Source organism: Camellia sinensis, unplaced genomic scaffold (assembly GCF_055761805.1).
Source record: "Camellia sinensis isolate YWXY unplaced genomic scaffold, ASM5576180v1 Unanchor2, whole genome shotgun sequence".
NCBI lineage: Eukaryota > Viridiplantae > Streptophyta > Magnoliopsida > Ericales > Theaceae > Camellia > Camellia sinensis.
This window is the reverse complement of record NW_028129079.1, coordinates 20,123,163-20,142,985: the sequence shown is the minus strand read 5'-3', so window position 1 is coordinate 20,142,985 and position 19,823 is coordinate 20,123,163. Positions and strand designations below refer to the sequence as shown.

Genomic DNA, 19,823 nt, shown 5'->3' with positions numbered 1-19,823 from the left:
GAAGCGTTACAGACGCTATGATTGAAGAGACGTTTTTGACCGGACAAAATGGAGCCCAGAGTAAAATTAGCTCGGCTTAAAAGATCGAGAGTTTTTAGCTCGGCTGGAGAGGCTAAAGTATTTTTAGCTCGGCTGGAAAAGCTTAAAACGACGCCAGCTCGGCTGGTGGACTGGTAATCCCAATCATGCTATGCAGATGGAATTAAGGGGCAATTGAGAGGGTAATTTTTGGTAACAATTGGGCCGAGCTATGTGATAGGCTTTGTGGCCCAAAGTGCCAAGGACTTGGTGGAAAAGGCCGCAAGGTTACTCCGGCCCAGGAGAGGTATGGTTACTCCGGCCCAGGAGAGACAGGGTTACTCCGGCCGAGGAGAGGCAAAGCTATTCCGGCATAAGAGCGACAAAGTTACTTCGGCGCGGTGACTATAGAGGTACTTCGGTCCGAAAGCAACTTGGAGTTATGCCGGTCTTGGGGCTATACCGGTCGAAAGTCGCTGGTTCGGCCTAAAACCGTACTATGGGTTCTATATGGAAAGCCGAGATAAGAAAGGGAAGACAAAAGAACTGAACTATGAGTGAGTTCGGTCCATTCAGTGGCTCTGCATAGCCAAGCTTATTTCGGTCATATGATAGTTCGGCCAAAGTAAAAACCATCCCACTTGGTTTAAGCAGTGGGGGAGGGTGTAAAAGGATAAGCATTATCCTTAGGAGTATGAATCCTAGGAGGACTCTGCATGGAGAAATAAAAGTCCTACTAGGATTATGCCACTTAAAACCTATAAAAGCTCACAAGCATCACCTTGGAAGAGGTAATTGAACACAATTCTTTCTGAGAGCATAAAACTTTGTCTATTTGTCAAGCTTACTGACTTAGGCATCGGAGAGGTTTCCGGCACACACCCGCCGGCTAGCTCACGTTTGTGTTTTCAGGTGATAAAGCGACGTCGTACGGAGGAGCGTGGACTTGGTCAACAGGATTATACGAGGAGAATTATTTCCTCCCCGTACAACGGTGAAGATAGAGATTTGAAACGACAACAATGAAGCAGCAAGTCAATGACAAAGCAATGACAATGATGGAGATCTGAAACGATGAGAATGTACTAAACAAACGAAACCATTTATCGGCGATGGGGATCTATGGTGTTATAAAGATTGAGGTATTTGAAGTTCTAAAGATGGAGATATTTGGGTGTGGGTTGTGACGTGTATTCAAACAAACATGTAGTGTGTTATCTTAGGCCAATAATGGGAAGTTAAGATGTGAACTATGATATTTTCAAACTTTAAAAAAATTATTATGTGTATATACTAAATAATGATGTGTACAGAGAGAATTAATGATAGGTAAATAGAATTATCTTATAAGAAGAATGGTGTGAGATTTTGTTCCATAATGACACCTATTATTAATCCAGAAAAAATAAAAATTTATAAATTTTGGAATAAATAAATAAATAAATTAATTAATTAATATGGTATGGTGGGCCTGAATATGGTAAAGTGAGCTAGATGGGCTGCGATGAATTTGGGCTTGGAGTGGCCCCTCTAGAAGTAGGATACAGTACAAGGCTGAGGCTGGGAGGTGGTCGGAGGAGTAAAGCCGTTTCGTGAAGTTAACGGGAAATCGCGAATCGTTGGTTGGTAAGAATAAGAAGGGCAAACAAAGCAAAAGCAAAAGCAAAAGCACCCAACCCAACAAGCACGTGACAGTACAAGGGCCCGCCCCGCCCGAGTCTGGAACTGGAAGTGGAAGAAGGAAAAAAAAGGGTTTTTATCATCAGGTAAGGACTCAGCAGAAGAATAACAAAGAGGCTTTTTATCATCAAAGAATGGCGAGTATGGTGGTGGGTTCGGCATCGCCATGGTTGAGAAGTAGGATAATTCCAGAGGTAGCTCATCCGATATTCCGTCAATCATCATCATCATCACTACATTATCGACCTCGTAACAACAGAGCATTCTCTCTTTTCCGGAGAAGATTGAGTTTTTCAATCTCAGCATCATCTGTAAATTCTTCTCTTCCTCCTCCTACTCCAGAGAAGAAGAAGAAGAGGGTCGTTGATGATTTAGGACAAGTCCGAGTTCGCTTTGCTCCTTCGCCCACCGGTAATCTTCACGTCGGAGGCGCCAGAACTGCCCTCTTTAATTACCTCTTCGCTAGGTACCCTTTCCAATTATTTCTTCACTTCACGCCATTACTTACTTCCAATTTCTCACTCTTGCTTTTTCTTTCCATCTTTGTTTCTGTTATCGTTTCCCATTTATTCGCCACCTTCTTTCAGGTCTAAAGGGGGTAAATTTGTTCTTCGAATTGAAGATACTGACTTGGAGAGGTCCACCAGGGAATCTGAGGAAGCCTTATTACATGATCTTTCTTGGCTTGGTCTCCATTGGGATGAAGGTCTCTCTTCATTCTTTCTTTCCTTCCTTCCTTCCTTTCCTCCTCAATTTCACTTTTACTTCTATTACTTCTCCAATTGTCTGCTTTTTAATTTATATTTAGGAAGAAGAAAAAAAAGAAAGAAAGTATATTTCTATCTCACTAATTCAACCATAACCAAACCTAGTACACATAATCAGAGACTTGGGTGAGCATGATTTGTTTTTCCTCTTACAGTTTAGTTGTTTCCACTGCATCTAGGGGTATATGGAGTGTAAAATTTCACTCCAACACCATGGTTAGCAAAGCATCAAATTGCAAAATTTGAATGGGCCCCTCCTGGCTCCTACTACAATTCCAAAGCCTCATTTCTCGGCTGCTAAATATCAATGAAATCTGATAATGTCAATATACATGATTATTTTCTATATTTTACATGCTCAATTGGAAACTTTGCTGCAAGATCCGCAAGCTTTTACTTTTCTGTCCGGTTCTTCACTTTTCTATTTTTATTTTCAATATTCTGTCTAAAGCTCTCGGTGGCTGAACTCCTCATTTATTTTGTATGAACAATAAGCATGGAAATTCATCTGTTGGACTATGTAGCTTGAAGGTTCAGCCTTCACTTTTATCCTCACTGAGTTTGTTTGTGTTGGAGTGGCTAAGATGTATATAGTATCTGTGAGTGGCATTACCTTTGAAATAGACATGGGAACGAATAACGAATAAATAAGTAGAATCAAGGACAAGTTCAATTCTTAACATTATTCTCAATTTCAGTTCTCATTTGCCATAATTGTTTGTTTGGATTAAGTTGACTAAACTGGGTTATGTGCTTACTAGACATCCTGTTGGATACTTGGTGGTTTTAACACCCCAACAGAACAGGCAAGCAACTGTAACTGCGGGTTTTGATCTAAGTGGCACTCAGGTGGCAAGAAAATGATCCATGTTTTGCATCTCTCTCTCTCTCTCTCTCTCTCTCTCTCATATTTTACGTAATAGTTTGGTTTTATGTATGTTCCAGCATTTCAATTTTTACTTGTAGGTTGAGTTTCCGTTAAATTTTATGGTTCATTCACTGAATTGAATAACATGAAATCTATTACAAGTAATGATGATGATCGCATGCTGTAAAAAATATGCAGGTCCTGGTGTTGGTGGGGACTATGGTCCATATCGGCAGTCTGAAAGAAATGTTCTGTACAAACAATATGCTGAGAAGCTTTTAAAATCTGGTCATGTTTATCGTTGCTTTTGTTCTAATGAGGTAATTGTGTTCAATCTTTGGAATTCTTTCTTTATGAACTATGATCATAGCCACAGACATGTAACCAGCGCCTATCTCGTAAAAAATAAGATTGCCTCAAAAAGAGATGATGGGTACTTTAGTGATCTTTAAGAGTGATTGGGACAAGTGTCTGGATGAATTAGGGAGTTTATCTTTTTTGTTGGAATTAGGGCAAGGCTCTCTTTGTCTGTGGTAGTTGCAACTTTTTTTAAAAAAAATCTGTTAATCTTTCATGTCATGGTTAAAATGCAATGTACTAGTTTAAGTGAGGAGGGTGGCAAGGGTTGAGATTGGCATTTGCTTGTTTTTCTTTATGAAATAGCTTTTTTTGGTTAAAGTGAGTGTGTTTGTTGAGGATGTGTTGGTGTGATGGGGCTTTTTGGAGTAAATTGGTTTTAGTGGGCTTTCTATTAGATATTGAATTACAAGGTTGTGAGAGATTTTTAAAACAAAGTTTTTGGGCTTCCTGTGCTTCTTTAAAGTTGTTTGAGGTATAATTCTGGGAGTGAATTATTTTTTGCCGGGTATGTTGTTTCTGTCAGTTGAAAATTGCCGGGACACCTTCTCGTTTACTTTTCTTTGGCCCATGAACTACCGTTATTATTGTTATTATTATTATTATTTTGCTCCAGAAACGTGTTGCTTTTTTTATATGAATGATCTGTTCAGAAGAGAAATGAGTGAAACTCTGTCTGTTTCTGTCTATATTATTTGAAGTGTTGCTCTGATGTGTTATTTTATGCATCTGAAAGAGCATAATAGGACTATTTTGAGATCTTCGAACGCCCTGTGCTCAAATGAAAAGTCATCAAGTAATGGTATTTGATCTGAAAGACAAAGATTCAGAAGAGCTTAGACTTGTGAGGAGTCATCTTTTTTGTTTTTAAATTTTTTGGAAAGTGCTTGGCTCAGTGGTGAAAATTTGGGCTGCCAAGCATGAGAACATAGGGGTTTGAGTTTGAGAGTGGTTGTGTAGTTAATTGTGTTTTAGTCTTGCATGTTTACCATCATATGTTGATGGAAGCAAACATGGTTCTTCTGTGGTGCAAATTCTGCTTGATAAATTAATTTCAGGGAAATGAGGCATTATGGGTTTTATATGACTGTAATTGGTCCTTTCATTTTGAATCAGTTTCCTGATTTTGACAAAACCATTGCTAATGTGATTGTTTGCATTATGGTTATACAACTGCTATTTTGTAGACTTATAGCATTCTGCAGGTGTTGTGTCAATTTAATAAGTTCACTTTTTTTACTGTTAGCGGATGTAATACTGTACTTATGGATCATTCTAAGTTTTTCCAGGAACTAGAAAAAATGAAGGAGATTGCAAAGTTAAAACAACTGCCTCCAGTATACATTGGAAAGTGGGCTGATGCCTCATATGAGGAAGTAGAAGTAGAACTGGCAAAGGGAACACCTTATACATATCGATTCCGAGTGCCCAAGGAAGGGAGTTTGCAAATTGATGACCTTATTCGAGGAGAGGTGAGTTCTGCTTTTGAATTTCATTGGATGCAAAAAGAGTAATGTGTTTCCGATGTTGGATGAAGAGTGTATGATGTGTTCAGTATAGACCATGTTGTGTGTGTATCATTCATGGTTGACTTGTAGCATGGTTTTGTGGCCGCCTATGAAATTTGCCAAGACAAAAGATGGGTTAACCATTTTAAGAAACTCAGAACTTCAACAAAGTTTTTCTAATTTGTTTTATATATATTGGCTATTTAAATAGAGTGTGGGCATCTAAATAGACACCACTGGAGTGTGGGCATCTAAATAGACACCACTACATGGCAGGCCTTTGGCACAATTCAAGCAAAATGCCGTGTTTTAGCACGACGAAAATTTTACTATATTGTCCCCACAAAATGCCACATCAATTAAATTAATGCCAAGTTGGCATTGTGCCAACTGCCTAGTGTGCTACCAAATTTCACTATATTAAATTCTCTATTTTATTTGATGCAACTTTGAATTAAATTGATGAATTGATTTTTTTTTTAATATTAATTATTGCATTTCAAATGCATATAATTAGGTATACACGATTGGATAATCTTCAATTAAAATTGATTTATAGGCTGATTGTGGTAAAAATAAAATAAAATAGCATATGCACTGGTAAAGTGAGCTCGTCAAAATATTACATTTTGGCCTTGTACCATGTCAAAATGTAGTATTGACACGATTGAAATAACACAATCTGTTGGAGGTGGTCTTAACTTTGAGCCATGGCCACCACAGAATGAACCCAAGCACAAGGCACACTGAGGGGCTTGGAGGCTAGCATTAAGCAATTACTAAGATAGCTAGGTTCAGCTATTGAGGTAGCCCCACCTTGACCGATGAGAGATGTGTGCTATACCAAATACTGGAGCCTCCCCTGATGCAACTCTCGAGATATCATACATAGCACCGTAGTTCTCATGATGTAGACTCCAACGTCTGATCTTAGGATACAAAGGTAGTTGAAATATCTCCATCTTGTTGAACCAAAGAGAATGAGCTACCCGTCCAGAGGTTAGTTGGCCTCCATGGTTGGGCCTCTATGCATACATTGGGGTATCATCATTAGCCTTCCTTAGTCATCTCCTTCACCTCCAGCAAACACGCTCTCTCCGTTGTCATCCTCTCCTTCACTAAGGCTACATGAGCTCTGACCTTCACCACCTCCGATTCTCCCCCACCATTTTGGTACCCGCCATCTTCCCAGACATTCCACGAGGACACGTCAGCACCTACTATCCACACTGAGACAAAGGCGTAGCCCAGTGGTGGGAACCCCTTTACCAGACACTAGTTATGGTTTTCAAGTCTTTCCCTTTATGGTAGAACTTAGATATATATTGTGATGGTCTTGTATCTCCTAGAAAAATAAAAAATTAATGAAATATATAGTTATTTTCACCTTAACTGGTCATCCATCATTCTCACTGGAAAAGGCTTAACTAGGCACCCTATCTGTTCTACAAATGGTATGGTCCTTGTGACTCTGGTTGAAATCATATTCATTTATTCTTGTTGTTTCTAAGTTTCTAATTTTGTTTGATAGTGTCATGAAGGTTAGTTGGAACTTGAACACACTTGGGGATTTTGTGATTATGAGAAGCAATGGACAACCTGTTTACAACTTTTGTGTCACTGTTGATGATGCTACCATGTCTATCTCGCATGTTATAAGGTAAAATTTACAGCAATACTTGAGTGAATATACCATATATGCTGCCATTCTTTCTGGCTTGCTTCCTGCATTTGTGATCACATACTGCATTATTTCCTTTTTCTTTTTAATCTTCCCCCCTCCCCTCGCCCTCAAAACTTTCATTTCAGAGCAGAAGAGCATTTACCAAATACTCTAAGGCAAGCATTAATATATAAGGTAATTTTGCTACCCTGAATTTTCATTTATTTATTTTATTAGTCCTGAATTTTCATTTATGTTTCCTCATTTCCAAGGGATTAATCTCTTACATCAATTTGGAAGTAGCTTTTACCGGAATTTAAATGTTTTCCATTGCAGGCTCTTGGATTCCAAATGCCTTGCTTTGCACATGTTTCTTTAATTCTTGCACCTGATCGGAGCAAACTTTCTAAACGGCATGGTGCAACTTCAGTGGGCCAGGTTGTTAACAGTTACATTAGTCCATTGGTGTTTTCCTGATGAAATTAGAGTTTTTGCAAAATATAATCTTTGTTTCGATATCTTCGAGGGTTTTTCTTGTCAAATAAGTAATATAAACAACTTTTTGTGATTGTCATCGACAGTTCAGGGAGATGGGATATCTGCCTCAGGCAATGGTGAACTATCTAGCACTACTGGGTTGGGGTGATGGTACTGAAAATGAGTTCTTTACCCTCGAGCAACTTGGTTAGTCTATCTACTTTATTGGTTTTGTTTGTACAGTAAGTGTATGAACCTACGCATATCATCTAAGTTTCACCAATCTAAGTATTCTTTTTTTTTTTTATTTATTTTTAAATTTGTTGTTTACAGTTGAAAAATTCTCAATTGACCGTGTCAACAAAAGTGGAGCCATCTTTGATTCTACGAAATTAAGGTGATTGTGGGTTTTCAACTGCTACATGCCCAGAAACTATTATCTTTAGGGAGTTGCAGATGAAATTTATCTGCTATTGGATGATGTACTATTTTCTATCATGTTGTTTGTTTTGATTTTCTTGATGCCATATGAATATAGTTCGGTAAATATCTGAGAAAGTAAGGCCTTTGTGATTTCTGAAGATATTGGTACTCAAATGCTTTGAATCTGTAAAATGTTGTGATGTTCTGTAGCTTCTTGATACTCTTCACCTTTATGTATTTTTAAAGGTGGATGAATGGTCAGCATTTAAGATCTCTTCCCTCAGAAGAGTTGACCAAGCTTATTGGTGAGCACTGGAAGAGCACTGGCATCCTTACCGAATCAGAGGGGCTGTTTATAGAAGTATTATCTCTTTCCATATTTCTATTGAATCTATTGTACTTCAATTTTATACAAACAACTTCTGAGTTCTGGGTCAGTGACGAGATGTTCTGTGTGATCTTTGCGGTAAGATATTAGTTGAACTTAATACATTTCAATCTAATTTATGTTCTCAGAATAACAGAACCTGGACAAAAATAACCCATACAGTTAAATGTACACTAGTAACTGACCTAGTAAGGATGTTCAAAGTGATTTTCTTATGTGTATGAATGGGACCATTGTATTAATCTCCTTTGGGACCTGCGGACATATTTTCTTGATTGTACTAGGAGGTGCTGGTCAGAAATATTGGACAGCAATATTAAACCGAGTTTTACTTTGGTTGTTAATGTCCCTATACATTTGCTTCCAAGATTTTGCTTCTCAAAGAATCATGCAAAGGTATGCACTCACAAATAATCTCTGTATAAACAGGAGGTTGTTCAGCTGCTAAAGGATGGGATTGACTTGATACCAGATTCTGACAAAGCACTATCGAACTTGCTGTCTTACCCCTTATATGCTACTTTAGCAAGGTAATTCTTGGACTTCATATTATCGGGCATCTTTTTGGACTGAAACTCTTCTTCATCCAGGCCATTCAAATTTCATTCATACTAGTCATATGGGTTTGCTTTTTGCTTTGGCACCTATTAAGGAGTCTTTGACATGATCTTTTTACGACATTATTTGATATGAATATGGGGAGGATGTAAGTTTTTTTGAATGAAACTGTATATTCAATTGTTTGCTAATACAAAGAATACATCTGATTATATAGTAAACATAATCCCAAGACTAAAAAGGAAACACTGCCATATATATATACCTAAAACACTGTCATATTTATACACCTAAAACACTATCATATATATACACCTATACAATCTCTCAAAAAACATAACATTGCCAATGCCATATATATACACGCAACCTAATATTCTCACATCCCTGCTTAAACTCAAGGTGTTGTAGTAGAAAACACTGCTAGTTTGCCAAGAAGAAACTGAAACTGAGCAATGGTGTGAGTCTTGGTAAAAAAGTCAGCAAGTAGTAGAGCCGAAGAGATGAAAGAAAGCGAGATAGAGTCAGACTGTAGATGCTGACGGACAAAATGACAATCAATTTCAATGTGCTTCATTCACTCATGGAAGACAATATTATGGGCAATCTAAATAGCACTACGGTTATCACAATAGAAGGAGGTCGGAGAAGATTGAGGGATGCTCAAGTCAGAGAGAAGACAGCAAAGTCAGACAACTTCAGCAGTAGCGTGAGTCATAGCACGGTATTTAGCTTCGGCAGTAAAACGAGCAACAACAGTTTGTTTCTTACTTTTCTAAGAAATCAAGGAATCGCTAAGAAACATACAAAAACCAGAAGTGGACTTACGATCTGCAACATCACTAGCCTAATTAGAATTAATATAGGCGACTAAAGCCAAGGAAAAAGTAGAGGACAACAGCAATCCTTGGAAGATAGTGCCCGCGAAGATAGCGAAGAATCTGAACCAAAGTAGCTCAATGTGTAGAACGACGAGCAGAAACGAACTGACTAACCACATGAACTGCATAGGCAAGATCAGGACGAGTAACTGTCAGATAGACTATGCAACCCACGAGCTCCCAATATAAAGTAGGATCAAGCAGAGGAACATTATCAGTAGTATTAAGTTTCACATTAAGCTCAATGAGAGTATCAACAATCTTAGTGTCAGTAAGACTGGCACGGTGAATAACTTCATTAGTATACTTAGCTTGAGACAGAAAGTAGTCTTTAGGAGAAGAGGTTACCTCAATACCAAGAAAATACCTCAAGGGGCTCAGATCCTTCATTTCGGAGGTGCAAAAGAGATGTTGCTTGACCTCAAAGATAGCAAAAGAGTCGGAGTCAGTGATGATTATATCATCCGCATATAGTAACAAGGCAATAAAACCAGTAGATGTGTGAAAGAGAAACATAATAAAATCTTGAGCACAAGGGTGAAACCCAAGCTGAATGATAGCAGCCTGAAAGCGATCATACAAAGCACGAGGGGATTGCTTCAAACTATATAGAGCATGTTGAAGACGATAAACCTGTCTAGAAGAATGAGGAAGGTCGGGGGGAGGACGCATGTAAATCAAAGTACGAACAGTAGTTATCTTGGCAATAGGGGTAAAGGTCTCCTATTGATACTCTTGGGAGAAACCTTTGGCAATCAGACGAGTTTTGTAGTGTTCAAGAGAACCATCAAAGTGAGTCTTGACTTTATAGACCCATTTGCAACCAACCAGATTTTTGCCAGCAGGCAACGGAACTAGCTCCCAAGTAGTAGTCTTCTACAAAGCAGACAACTCATCTTCCATAACTCAAACCCAATTAAGATTCTAACAGGCCTCCTTGTAAGATTGGAGTTTTGAAAAAGAGTGAATAACAGACAAAAAGATGCAGTATGAAGGAAAAAAAAAAATGTTTTAGCAAAACCAAGTTTGACTACTTGTTTACGGATGCGAAGATGATACTTATGGTTAACAAGATTAGAATTGTCAGAAGTAGGGGGATCAGCAGCAGGGGTAGAGACAATTGGTGGAGGAGGAGCCTTGCAACGAGAATAGACTAACAACGGAGGTGGAGAAAGAGTAGGTGAGGGAAGATGAGGAGGAGAAGAGGAAACAAAGTCATGGGGGTCAGGGGAGAGGGACTCATCATATGGGTTGGGGGATAAGGAGAAGGTGGAACAAGCTCATTGGAAACAACAAAGATGTACTCACTAGGAGGAACCTCAGAAGGAAATAGATCAATATAAACCAAATCCAATCCTCTGTGAGATGAGGAAGTTGAAAGTAAGGTAGATGTTCAAGAAAGGCAACATGGCGGGAGACATATAGGCGACGAGAAACATGATCATAATAGCGATAACCTTTTTGAGTGAGACTGTAACCCAAAAAGACACACAAGATAGACCGGGCGTTCAGTTTGGTCCTATCTTTACGGGATAAAAGGACAAAACAAGCAGACCCAAATACACGAAGGAGGGAGTAATTGAGAAGTTGAGAAAATAGAGTCTCATAAGGAGACCAACCAGAGAGAAGGGGAGTAGGCATACGATTGAGAAGAAAAGCAGCAATAAGAACAGCCTCACCCCAAAACGGGGCCGGAATAGAGGCATAGAGAATAAGAGACCTAGCCGTCTCAAGGAGATGACGATATTTACGTTCAGCGCAACCATTTTGGGCAGGTGTATCAGTACAAGAAGTCTAGTGAATGGTATCTAAATTGGCCAAATACTAGCATAACTAAGTTTTAAAATATTCTCCATCCAAGTCAAACCGTAATAATTTAATAATAGATCCAAACTGTGTAGTGACCATAGACTGAAAAGTATGATATATCTAGTAGAAGTCAGACTTATGAGTCATAAGATAAATCTAAGTGTAATGAGTGCAGTCATCAACAAATGACACATCGTATGCAGAATTCCCTTTAGTGAGAATAGGACCCCGGACACCAATATGAACTAAAGAAAACGGTGTATCAGATATAGAAGTACTTTTACGGAAAGGTAAGGCTGTCATTTTGGCAAGTTTATATTCCCGACATTCGTTAAGTTGACTAAGAGAAACTTCACCCAATATACATGATTGAACTAACGACCGTAGGCGGTCAGCAAACAAATGCCCTAATCTGAAATGCTACAAATAGAAAGGACTTGACAGAGAATCTAACTGAAAAGAGAAAAAGGCAGTCGAAGAGGTAGTCATAGGCAGATGCAAGCTCTCCACTACATAGAGGTCTCTAATTTTATGACCAGTCCCAATTTGCCGCGTAGACATCTGATCCTGCATAGAACAGGTAGAAGAAGAAAGATAACGTCAAAACCAGAGGCATCAAGTTGATTGATAGATAATAAACTGACTGATAACTGAGGAACATATAAGATAGATGGAATAGAGACAGCAGACATAGCAGACGGTAGGACAAACCCAACAGATATAACAGACATATCAGACCCATTAGCAGCATTGACAGTAATAGGAATGGGAGGAGGAGTACAATTTTGGAGTAAGGAGGGATGAGGAGTCATATGATGAGAGACACCAAAGTCGAAAATTCAGACACACGAAGAGATACCTGAAGAAGACCTAAGTAAACCTGAATGAAGAGAGGGAGCAACTGAGGCAGATAGGGCACTCAAGGAAGCTAAGTCATGATCAAGAACCGGAGTGGATGTAGTATAAGCGGCGGGAGCCTAAAAATTACTCGGAGGTGAAAGGCAAAACTAGGTCTGAGATTGCTAAGAAGACGCGGCAGACAAACATTCCTTTTTAGGATAGTGATACTTCCAATGACCCTTCTAATAGTAGAAGGCTCACTCATCTAAAGCTAGTGACCTATTTTCGAGCCTAACAATCTTATCATCGGACATTGTAATGAAAAAAAAGAAAAGAAAAGAGCTGATGGAACAAATTATAATAAATAAAAGAAACCTTGGGGGTTGTAATGTAATAAGCCTGAACCCTAGGGTGTTAAGTATAATACCCAAGCAAAGTCTAAGAACAGTAGTACTGTATCACATAACAAATCGAGGACTAGAGATAGTCTGAAGGAGATGAACCAGAGAGTCTGATACGAACAACCAAATTGAGAACCAAAGAGACTTTGAAGGAGAACCAGAATCTGAAGTCGAAGACGTATGAGTGCGAACACAATCGCGAACCAGAGGCAAATAGAGAGAGTTGCGATGCTGATGTTCATGTAGAAACTAGATGGGTCAACCACGAAGGAGAGCTAGAGAGAGAAGACGAGCTGCGAGGAGTCGACGGCTAGATGAGTCGAACCGCTGGATGGGTGCGACTACCAGATAGCACGAACATAGAGAGAATCCAGATGGGGTCAACTGAGACGAGGCACAATCATGAGCAGATGGGTCACGAACAGATGAGTGATGGGTCACACACCCAAGTCGAACTAGAATGAGCCTGAGAGAAGAAAGCACGAATACGAACAAGAGAGCAATGGTGACGACTCTAGGGCTTTGGATTAGAGAACGGCTTTGATATAATATAAGTTTTCTGAATGAAACTGTATATTCAATTGTGTACTAATACAAAGAATACATCTGATTATATAGTAAACTTAACCCTAAGACTAAAAGGAAATATTGCCATATATATACAACTGAAACACTGCCATATATATATATATATATACACCTATACAATCTCTCAAAAAAGGAAACACTACTATATATATAAATCTAACCTAATATTCTCACAGAGGATGCAACAGATTTGCCTTGACACCTCTTCCTTAGTTGTGAAGTAGCAGTACTACCAAAAAATTCTCTTATGTTCCAAAACGGTAAATTTAATTATCCAAATCGTTCCCAATTTTTTTTCAATATATTTCCTTTTATCAAATACAATGAATTAATATCTAGATTAGTGAAGTTTTGACATAACAGAACGTCAAAAATGGTCACAATGCTCATAGAAATGTGTTGCTACATAATTGATTTGAAAAAAGAAATTTACATTTTATTGAATGTCTAATTGTTAAAAAAAAAATTACTCTAGACTAGAAGTACCTTACATTTAATAGTGTAAACTATACGAATCTACCCCTATTGTACCACAATTTTGAGCATGTGGCGTACCGCATTCACGTTCCAATTCCATGTACTAAAATAATCCACATTCCAGGTAACATATTAAAGTAGTATATTTCTTAATTTATTGGATACCAACATGAGAGGAATTTTGTAAATTCCTAGTTCTATTCTTGGGGGAGTGGTTTATTGACACTTAGATGATTGACATGACTTATATAAGATGAAGAAGAGCTACAAGGGAGCTGACAAATGTATTAGGAGTTCGTGAAGGGATTGTGAACTTATGGTTTGGTATTTTGTCAAACTGGCAACATATTAGAAAAGGCCGTATGTAAACTAGGTATTTAGTTGAATCCTGTTCATATCACAGAAAGCTTCCACTGTGAAAACCAGAGAGTATGTTACATGCTTCAACAGTGTGGTACACCCTACATATAAGACACTTTTTTTTTTATTTTTTTAAATGTTTGGATTTTAGTTTTTGAACTGGAAGAAAGAACATATTCTGGAAACCTTGTAGGTAGGCAAGAAAAATAGAACAGTGATGAATCAAACCTACTCTCAGAGACTCAAATTTGGACCTACCCAAATTCGACTCAAAGTTGGACCTTACCCAAATCCGACTCAAACTTGGACCTATCAAATCCCACCCCACCCCCATACCAACTGAGCAAGGCACTTATAACCTTGGTGATCAGCACCAGAACAGTGCAAGGCATTTATCATGAAAGCCCTTATGCAAGTATACTTCTGTTGATTTATTTATCTGTTCTCAGTACTCTATTAAGGAACTTTCAAGAGGCTGTCACTATTAATGCCTCAACAACCCTTTGGATTATTATGGTTTCTATGATGTCCAAGTCATGTTTAGATCCTCAATAGTTGGACCTTGTAAAGATCATCAGGTCTTTATTCTGAACTACTTTTCTCTGTTTCCATGTAACTTTGTTATGATATTCTTCATGTTGAACCCCAGTGTTGATTTGTGGTAGATATTACAGATGAATTAGAAGGATAGAATTATACATTTATCTGATTACAAACCAAACCAAACCAAGCCTTAAGTACCATCAAATGGGATCGGCTACATGAATCTTTCTTTTCCACGCGGCCCTATCAAAGGCCATTTTGTTAGTCAAATTAAGTAGATTCATATCTCTATTTACAATGTTAGCCAACGTTAATCTAAGCCTACCCCGTTCCCTAACACTCCCTTCTACCGTTACAGCATCGCATCTCTTCACTACTGTCTCTATTGGTCTCCGTTGAATGTGACCAAATCATCTCAATCGATTCTCTCTCAACTTATCTTCTATCGGTGCTACTCTTATCCATTCCCGAATACACTCATTCCTAATTCTGTCTTGTCTAGTCTTGCTATACATCCACCTTAGCATCCTCATTTCAGCCACACTCATCTTATCTACATGTTGTTTCTTGGCTGCCCAACACTCCGTCCCATACAACATCGTTGGTCTAATAGTCATTCTATAAAACTTACCTTTTAGTCTAGTGGGTATTCGTTTATCACACAGCACCCCAGATGCACTTCTCCACTTACACCATCCCGTCTTAATTCTATGGGCCACATCCGCATCAATTTCCCCCGCTGTTGTGATAATCGACCCTAAATAACGAAAATGTTCACTCTTAGGCAATTCTTGGTTCTCAATCTTCACTTCTCCTCTGCTTTCATTGTTACTGTTACTGTTATTAAATTTACACTCCATGTACTCTATCTTGTTTCTGTTTATCCGGAAACCTTTAGATTCAAGAGCTTTTCTCCAAATCTCCAACTTTGTATTAACTCATTCTCTAGTCTCATCCACTAGCATGATATCGTCTGCAAAAAGTATACACCATGGCACGTTATCCTGAATATTTTCATAACTAAAGCAAAAAGATAAGGGCTTAAGGTAGATCATTGGTGTAATAGGAAATTCATTTGTCTCTCCGGCAGACGATCTAATAGTGGTTACCACCTCTTCACACATGTCCCTAATCACATCAATGTAACCTTTTGTCATTTCTTTCTTCTCTAGCACCCACCATATTATATCTCGGGGCACTCTATCATATGCTTTCTCAAGGTCGATAAACACCATATAAATGTCTCTTTTCTTTTCTCTATACTTTTCTATTACTCTCCTCAAAAGATAAACCGCTTCCATTGTTGACCTGCTGGGCATAAACCCAAATTGATTATTTGACACCTCTGTTATATCTCGCAATCGGCATTCCATCATCCTCTCCCACACTTTCATTATATGGCACATTAGCTTGATTCTTCTATAGTTATTGCAATTCTGGACATCTCCTTTATTCTTATATATTGGCACTAAAATATTCTTCCTCCACTTATCTGGCATGTTCCTAGTTAATAAAATTTTGTTAAACAACCTAGTCAACTAAGCAACCCCTTTTTTACCCAAGCACTTCCAAGGTTCAGTAGGAATATCATCGGGTCCTAAAGCCTTATTTGATTTTATCTTCTTAAGTGCAATCTTCACTTTAAAGTTCCTAATACTGCTATAAAACCTAGTCTTGGTTTATCGTATTACTAGCCATTTCTTCCCCTATTGCTGTATCTTCATGTTCCTCATTTAATAGTTTCTCAAAATAGTTCTTCCATTTTTCTTTAATCTCTTCATCATTCACTAATACCTTAGAATCCTCACTTTTGATGTACTTAACTTGATTAAAATCTCTTGTTTTCCTCTCCCGTATCTTAGCAAGTTTGTATATCCTCTTCTTTCCTTCTTTACTATTTAGTCTAATGTATAGGTCATCATAAGCTTTCAACTTAGCCTCTCTCACTACTTTTTTGACCTCCTTATTAGCTAATCCATAGCTCTTAAGGTTTTTCTCAGTTCTATCATTCTGCCACTTTTTAAAGCACTTTTTCTTTGCCTTAACTACCGCTTGAACCTCTTTCCACTACCACCAAGTTTCCCTAGCGCTGGGTCCCATCCCTTTTGACTCTCCAAACACTTCCCTTGAGATTCTCCTCATACAATTGGCTATCGAATTTCACATAGTGTTAGCATCATCTTCCAAGTACCAAGTATCAAGTACCAAGTACCAAGTACCTTCCTTATCCATTCTATTCTTAAATATTTTTAATTTATCCCCTTTTAGGTCCCATCATCTCATCCTACGACGCCCACCATCCTTCCTAGCTTGGTATTGCCCTTTAAAACATAAATCTAGTATCAAAATCCTATGTTGAGAGGTCAGGTCTCTCTACAGGAATCACCTTACAATCATTGCATTTTAGGTGGTCCACTTTCTCACTAAGAAGTAATCTATTTGGCTCTTAACTGACCACTCTTAAAAGTTATCGAATGCTCTTCCCTCTTTTTGTACATAGTATTGGCCACCACCAGGTCAGAAGCTAATGCAAAATCTAAAATACTCTCTCCAGTCTCATTTCTGTCACCACAACCGTATCTACTATGCACCCTTTCATAGCCTAGTTTATCTATGCCTACATGGCTATTAAAATCTCCACCTATAACTAGGTTCTCTCCTACGGGCATCCCCTGTAAGATCTCATCCATTTGCTCCCAAAAATCTCTCTTAGTCTGATCATGTAATCCTACTTGAGAGGCGTATGCACTAATAACGTTCACTATATTCTCTCCAATAACTAGTTTAACTAACATAATCCTATCCTCCTTCCTAATGACCGCTACTACATTCTCCACCAGACCCTTGGCAATTATGATTCCTACGCCATTCCTGCACCTGTCCTTACCACTATAATACAGTTTAAAATCGGTATCCTCAATTTTCCTAGCTTTCTCACCCGTCCACTTAGTTTCTTGTAAGCAAGCTATACTAACTCTCCTCCTATTCATAACATCTACCAATTCCATCGTCTTACCAGTTAAGGTTCTTATATTCCAAGTGGCTATCCTAAACCTGTAGTCTTGGACTAACTTCTTTACCCGTGTTCGTCCAGAAAAACAAGGAAACACCCAGGCGTCGATGCGGCGCCCCTTGCTCACTTTTTGAAATATCCGAAGACAAGCGCAACGCGTTACAGGGTAACGGCTAAGCATTTAAACGATTCAAAGTAGGATTCATTTTCATAAGGGATCCGAACGGCTTTTTTTACGTGTTGGCTGTCGGCTACTTAACACACAACCTTCCTCCTTAACCCGGGCTTGGGACCGGCGGAGTTGTTAACAACCCTAACGGAGTTGTACATTTATCTGATTACAAAAAAAATAAAATAAAAATAATAGTCGGATAATTTCATATTATGTCAACTGCAGAGGTATATGTACAGTCGAAAATCTGTTAGAAAAGCCCACATGTCACGTTTGAAGTATAAGAGATTGAAATTGATTTATGATGGTAACAGATCCATGTGACATCTTTCCTGACTACTTGTGTGCTATATCTACAGTCCTGAAGGTAAACCTGTATTGCAAGACGGGCTTCCAGAAGTTGCAGCTAGCTTGTTAGCTACCTATGATAGTGGTGAACTCCTAGGTGCCCTTGAAGAAGGCCATGCTGGATGGCAGAAGTGGGTAAAGAGCTTTGGTAAATCATTGAAACGCAAGGTTTGTTCTAATTTAATAGGCTCATTCTAAAAAAAACACCACCTATTATTTCTTGGTTTCTTTTCTTTCTTTTTTTATTTAATTATTTTTCTTTCTTGTATTGATAACTTGAATTGCGCATTTACGTGGTCATGGGCAGGGAAAATCTCTATTCATGCCTCTTCGGGTGTTGCTAACGGGAAAGCTTCATGGCCCAGATATGGGGGCTAGTGTGCTTCTGCTCCACAAAGCTGGATCATCTAATGTGGTGGCTGCTCAAGCTGGGTTTGTCACGTTGGATGACAGGTTCAAAATGTTGAGAGAAATCAAATGGGAATCTTTTAACAGCGACCAAACTGTATTGGAGTCTGCTGCAGCTGTATCTAACTGAAGTTTCCAGTTTTTTTGTTTTTGTTTTTTTTTGTTGTCTCTACCCAAGTTGGGTTACACGTGATGATTGTTGATAGTAGTTGGTTGGTTAAGTTGTGTTACATGTAATACACGTTTGAAGTCGAACTCATTCCTATGTGATATACACGTTTGATTTGACTGTAGTTTGTTTTGAGCAAGCGCAAGTGCAAGTGCAAACATTTTGAAATGGCGTAGGGCATAGGGAATTGGACAGCTGGTGGTAATTACAGATGTCGACCTCTTGTATTGTATTACACAAAATTACATTCGTATTCCTGGAAAACTCTTTATGCCACTCTTTTGTTTTTATTGTATGTATTGTTTCGGGAAGTATATTTATATTTTATTCATTTGTAAGCAAAAAGGACACCCAAATCTACGAAAGCTTCTAAATTTCAGCATTTGCCTTGCTAATATATGCAAGCAGACTGTACTGTATCCCATCATAATTATTAAATGCAGAAAATACTTATTCTTATTATATATTCGAGTCTTTTATTGTGCATTATTATGTTATATGACCAATGCTATATATAGTTTATTTTATTACCTCATTTTTTTAACTCTTAAATACAAAGCAATATGGTTCACATTTATAAATACATATGTGACTTATTCACTTGTGTCTTGGAGTAACAAAAACATGTAAAAAATATATGTATTATGTAGCTTTTATATATATATATATATATATATATTATATGGGTCAATTTGGGAATATGATTAAAAGTTAAATTTTAATTTTTAATTTATTTTGGATCATTTTATCTCGCTAATTTTTTATATTTTTTTTAAAAAAAAAGAAAAGTTAAAAAAATGAAAAGACAGTTTTTAACCAATTGTGGTACAGTGTTATAATGTTATGTATGTATGGTTTATTGGGCTGATGACAAACAAACATGCATAATAGGTATTTATTAGTCCTAGGCCATGTTTGTTTGCGTCATGAAAAGTGGAATACAATGGGGATGTAACATCTGGGTTCCATAATATTTCTTATTCAGTGTTTTTGATTGCAGGATTGAAGCTGGGAAATATGTTTGGTTTAGTTTTGGAATTGTAATTCTCTCTTTGAAGTTGTGATTTGAGTATAGAATTGTGAGTTGAGTTTTGAAAAGAGAAAATT

General features: G+C 38.0%; 1 protein-coding gene across 1 annotated transcript; it reads left to right on the top strand.

Annotated features, from left to right (window-relative positions):
* Window positions 1–1,530: 1,530 nt before the first annotated feature.
* LOC114283425 (glutamate--tRNA ligase, chloroplastic/mitochondrial) lies at window positions 1,531–19,011 on the top strand. Its single transcript, XM_028226232.2, has 13 exons — window positions 1,531–2,164; window positions 2,286–2,404; window positions 3,532–3,653; window positions 4,980–5,162; window positions 6,740–6,858; window positions 7,008–7,056; window positions 7,198–7,299; window positions 7,443–7,545; window positions 7,672–7,735; window positions 8,008–8,122; window positions 8,579–8,679; window positions 18,151–18,307; window positions 18,447–19,011. The coding sequence occupies exons 1-13, from the start codon at window positions 1,833–1,835 to the stop codon at window positions 18,675–18,677; spliced, it is 1,797 nt and encodes a 598-aa protein (XP_028082033.2). The 5' UTR covers window positions 1,531–1,832; the 3' UTR covers window positions 18,678–19,011.
* The last annotated feature ends 812 nt before the right edge of the window (window positions 19,012–19,823 follow it).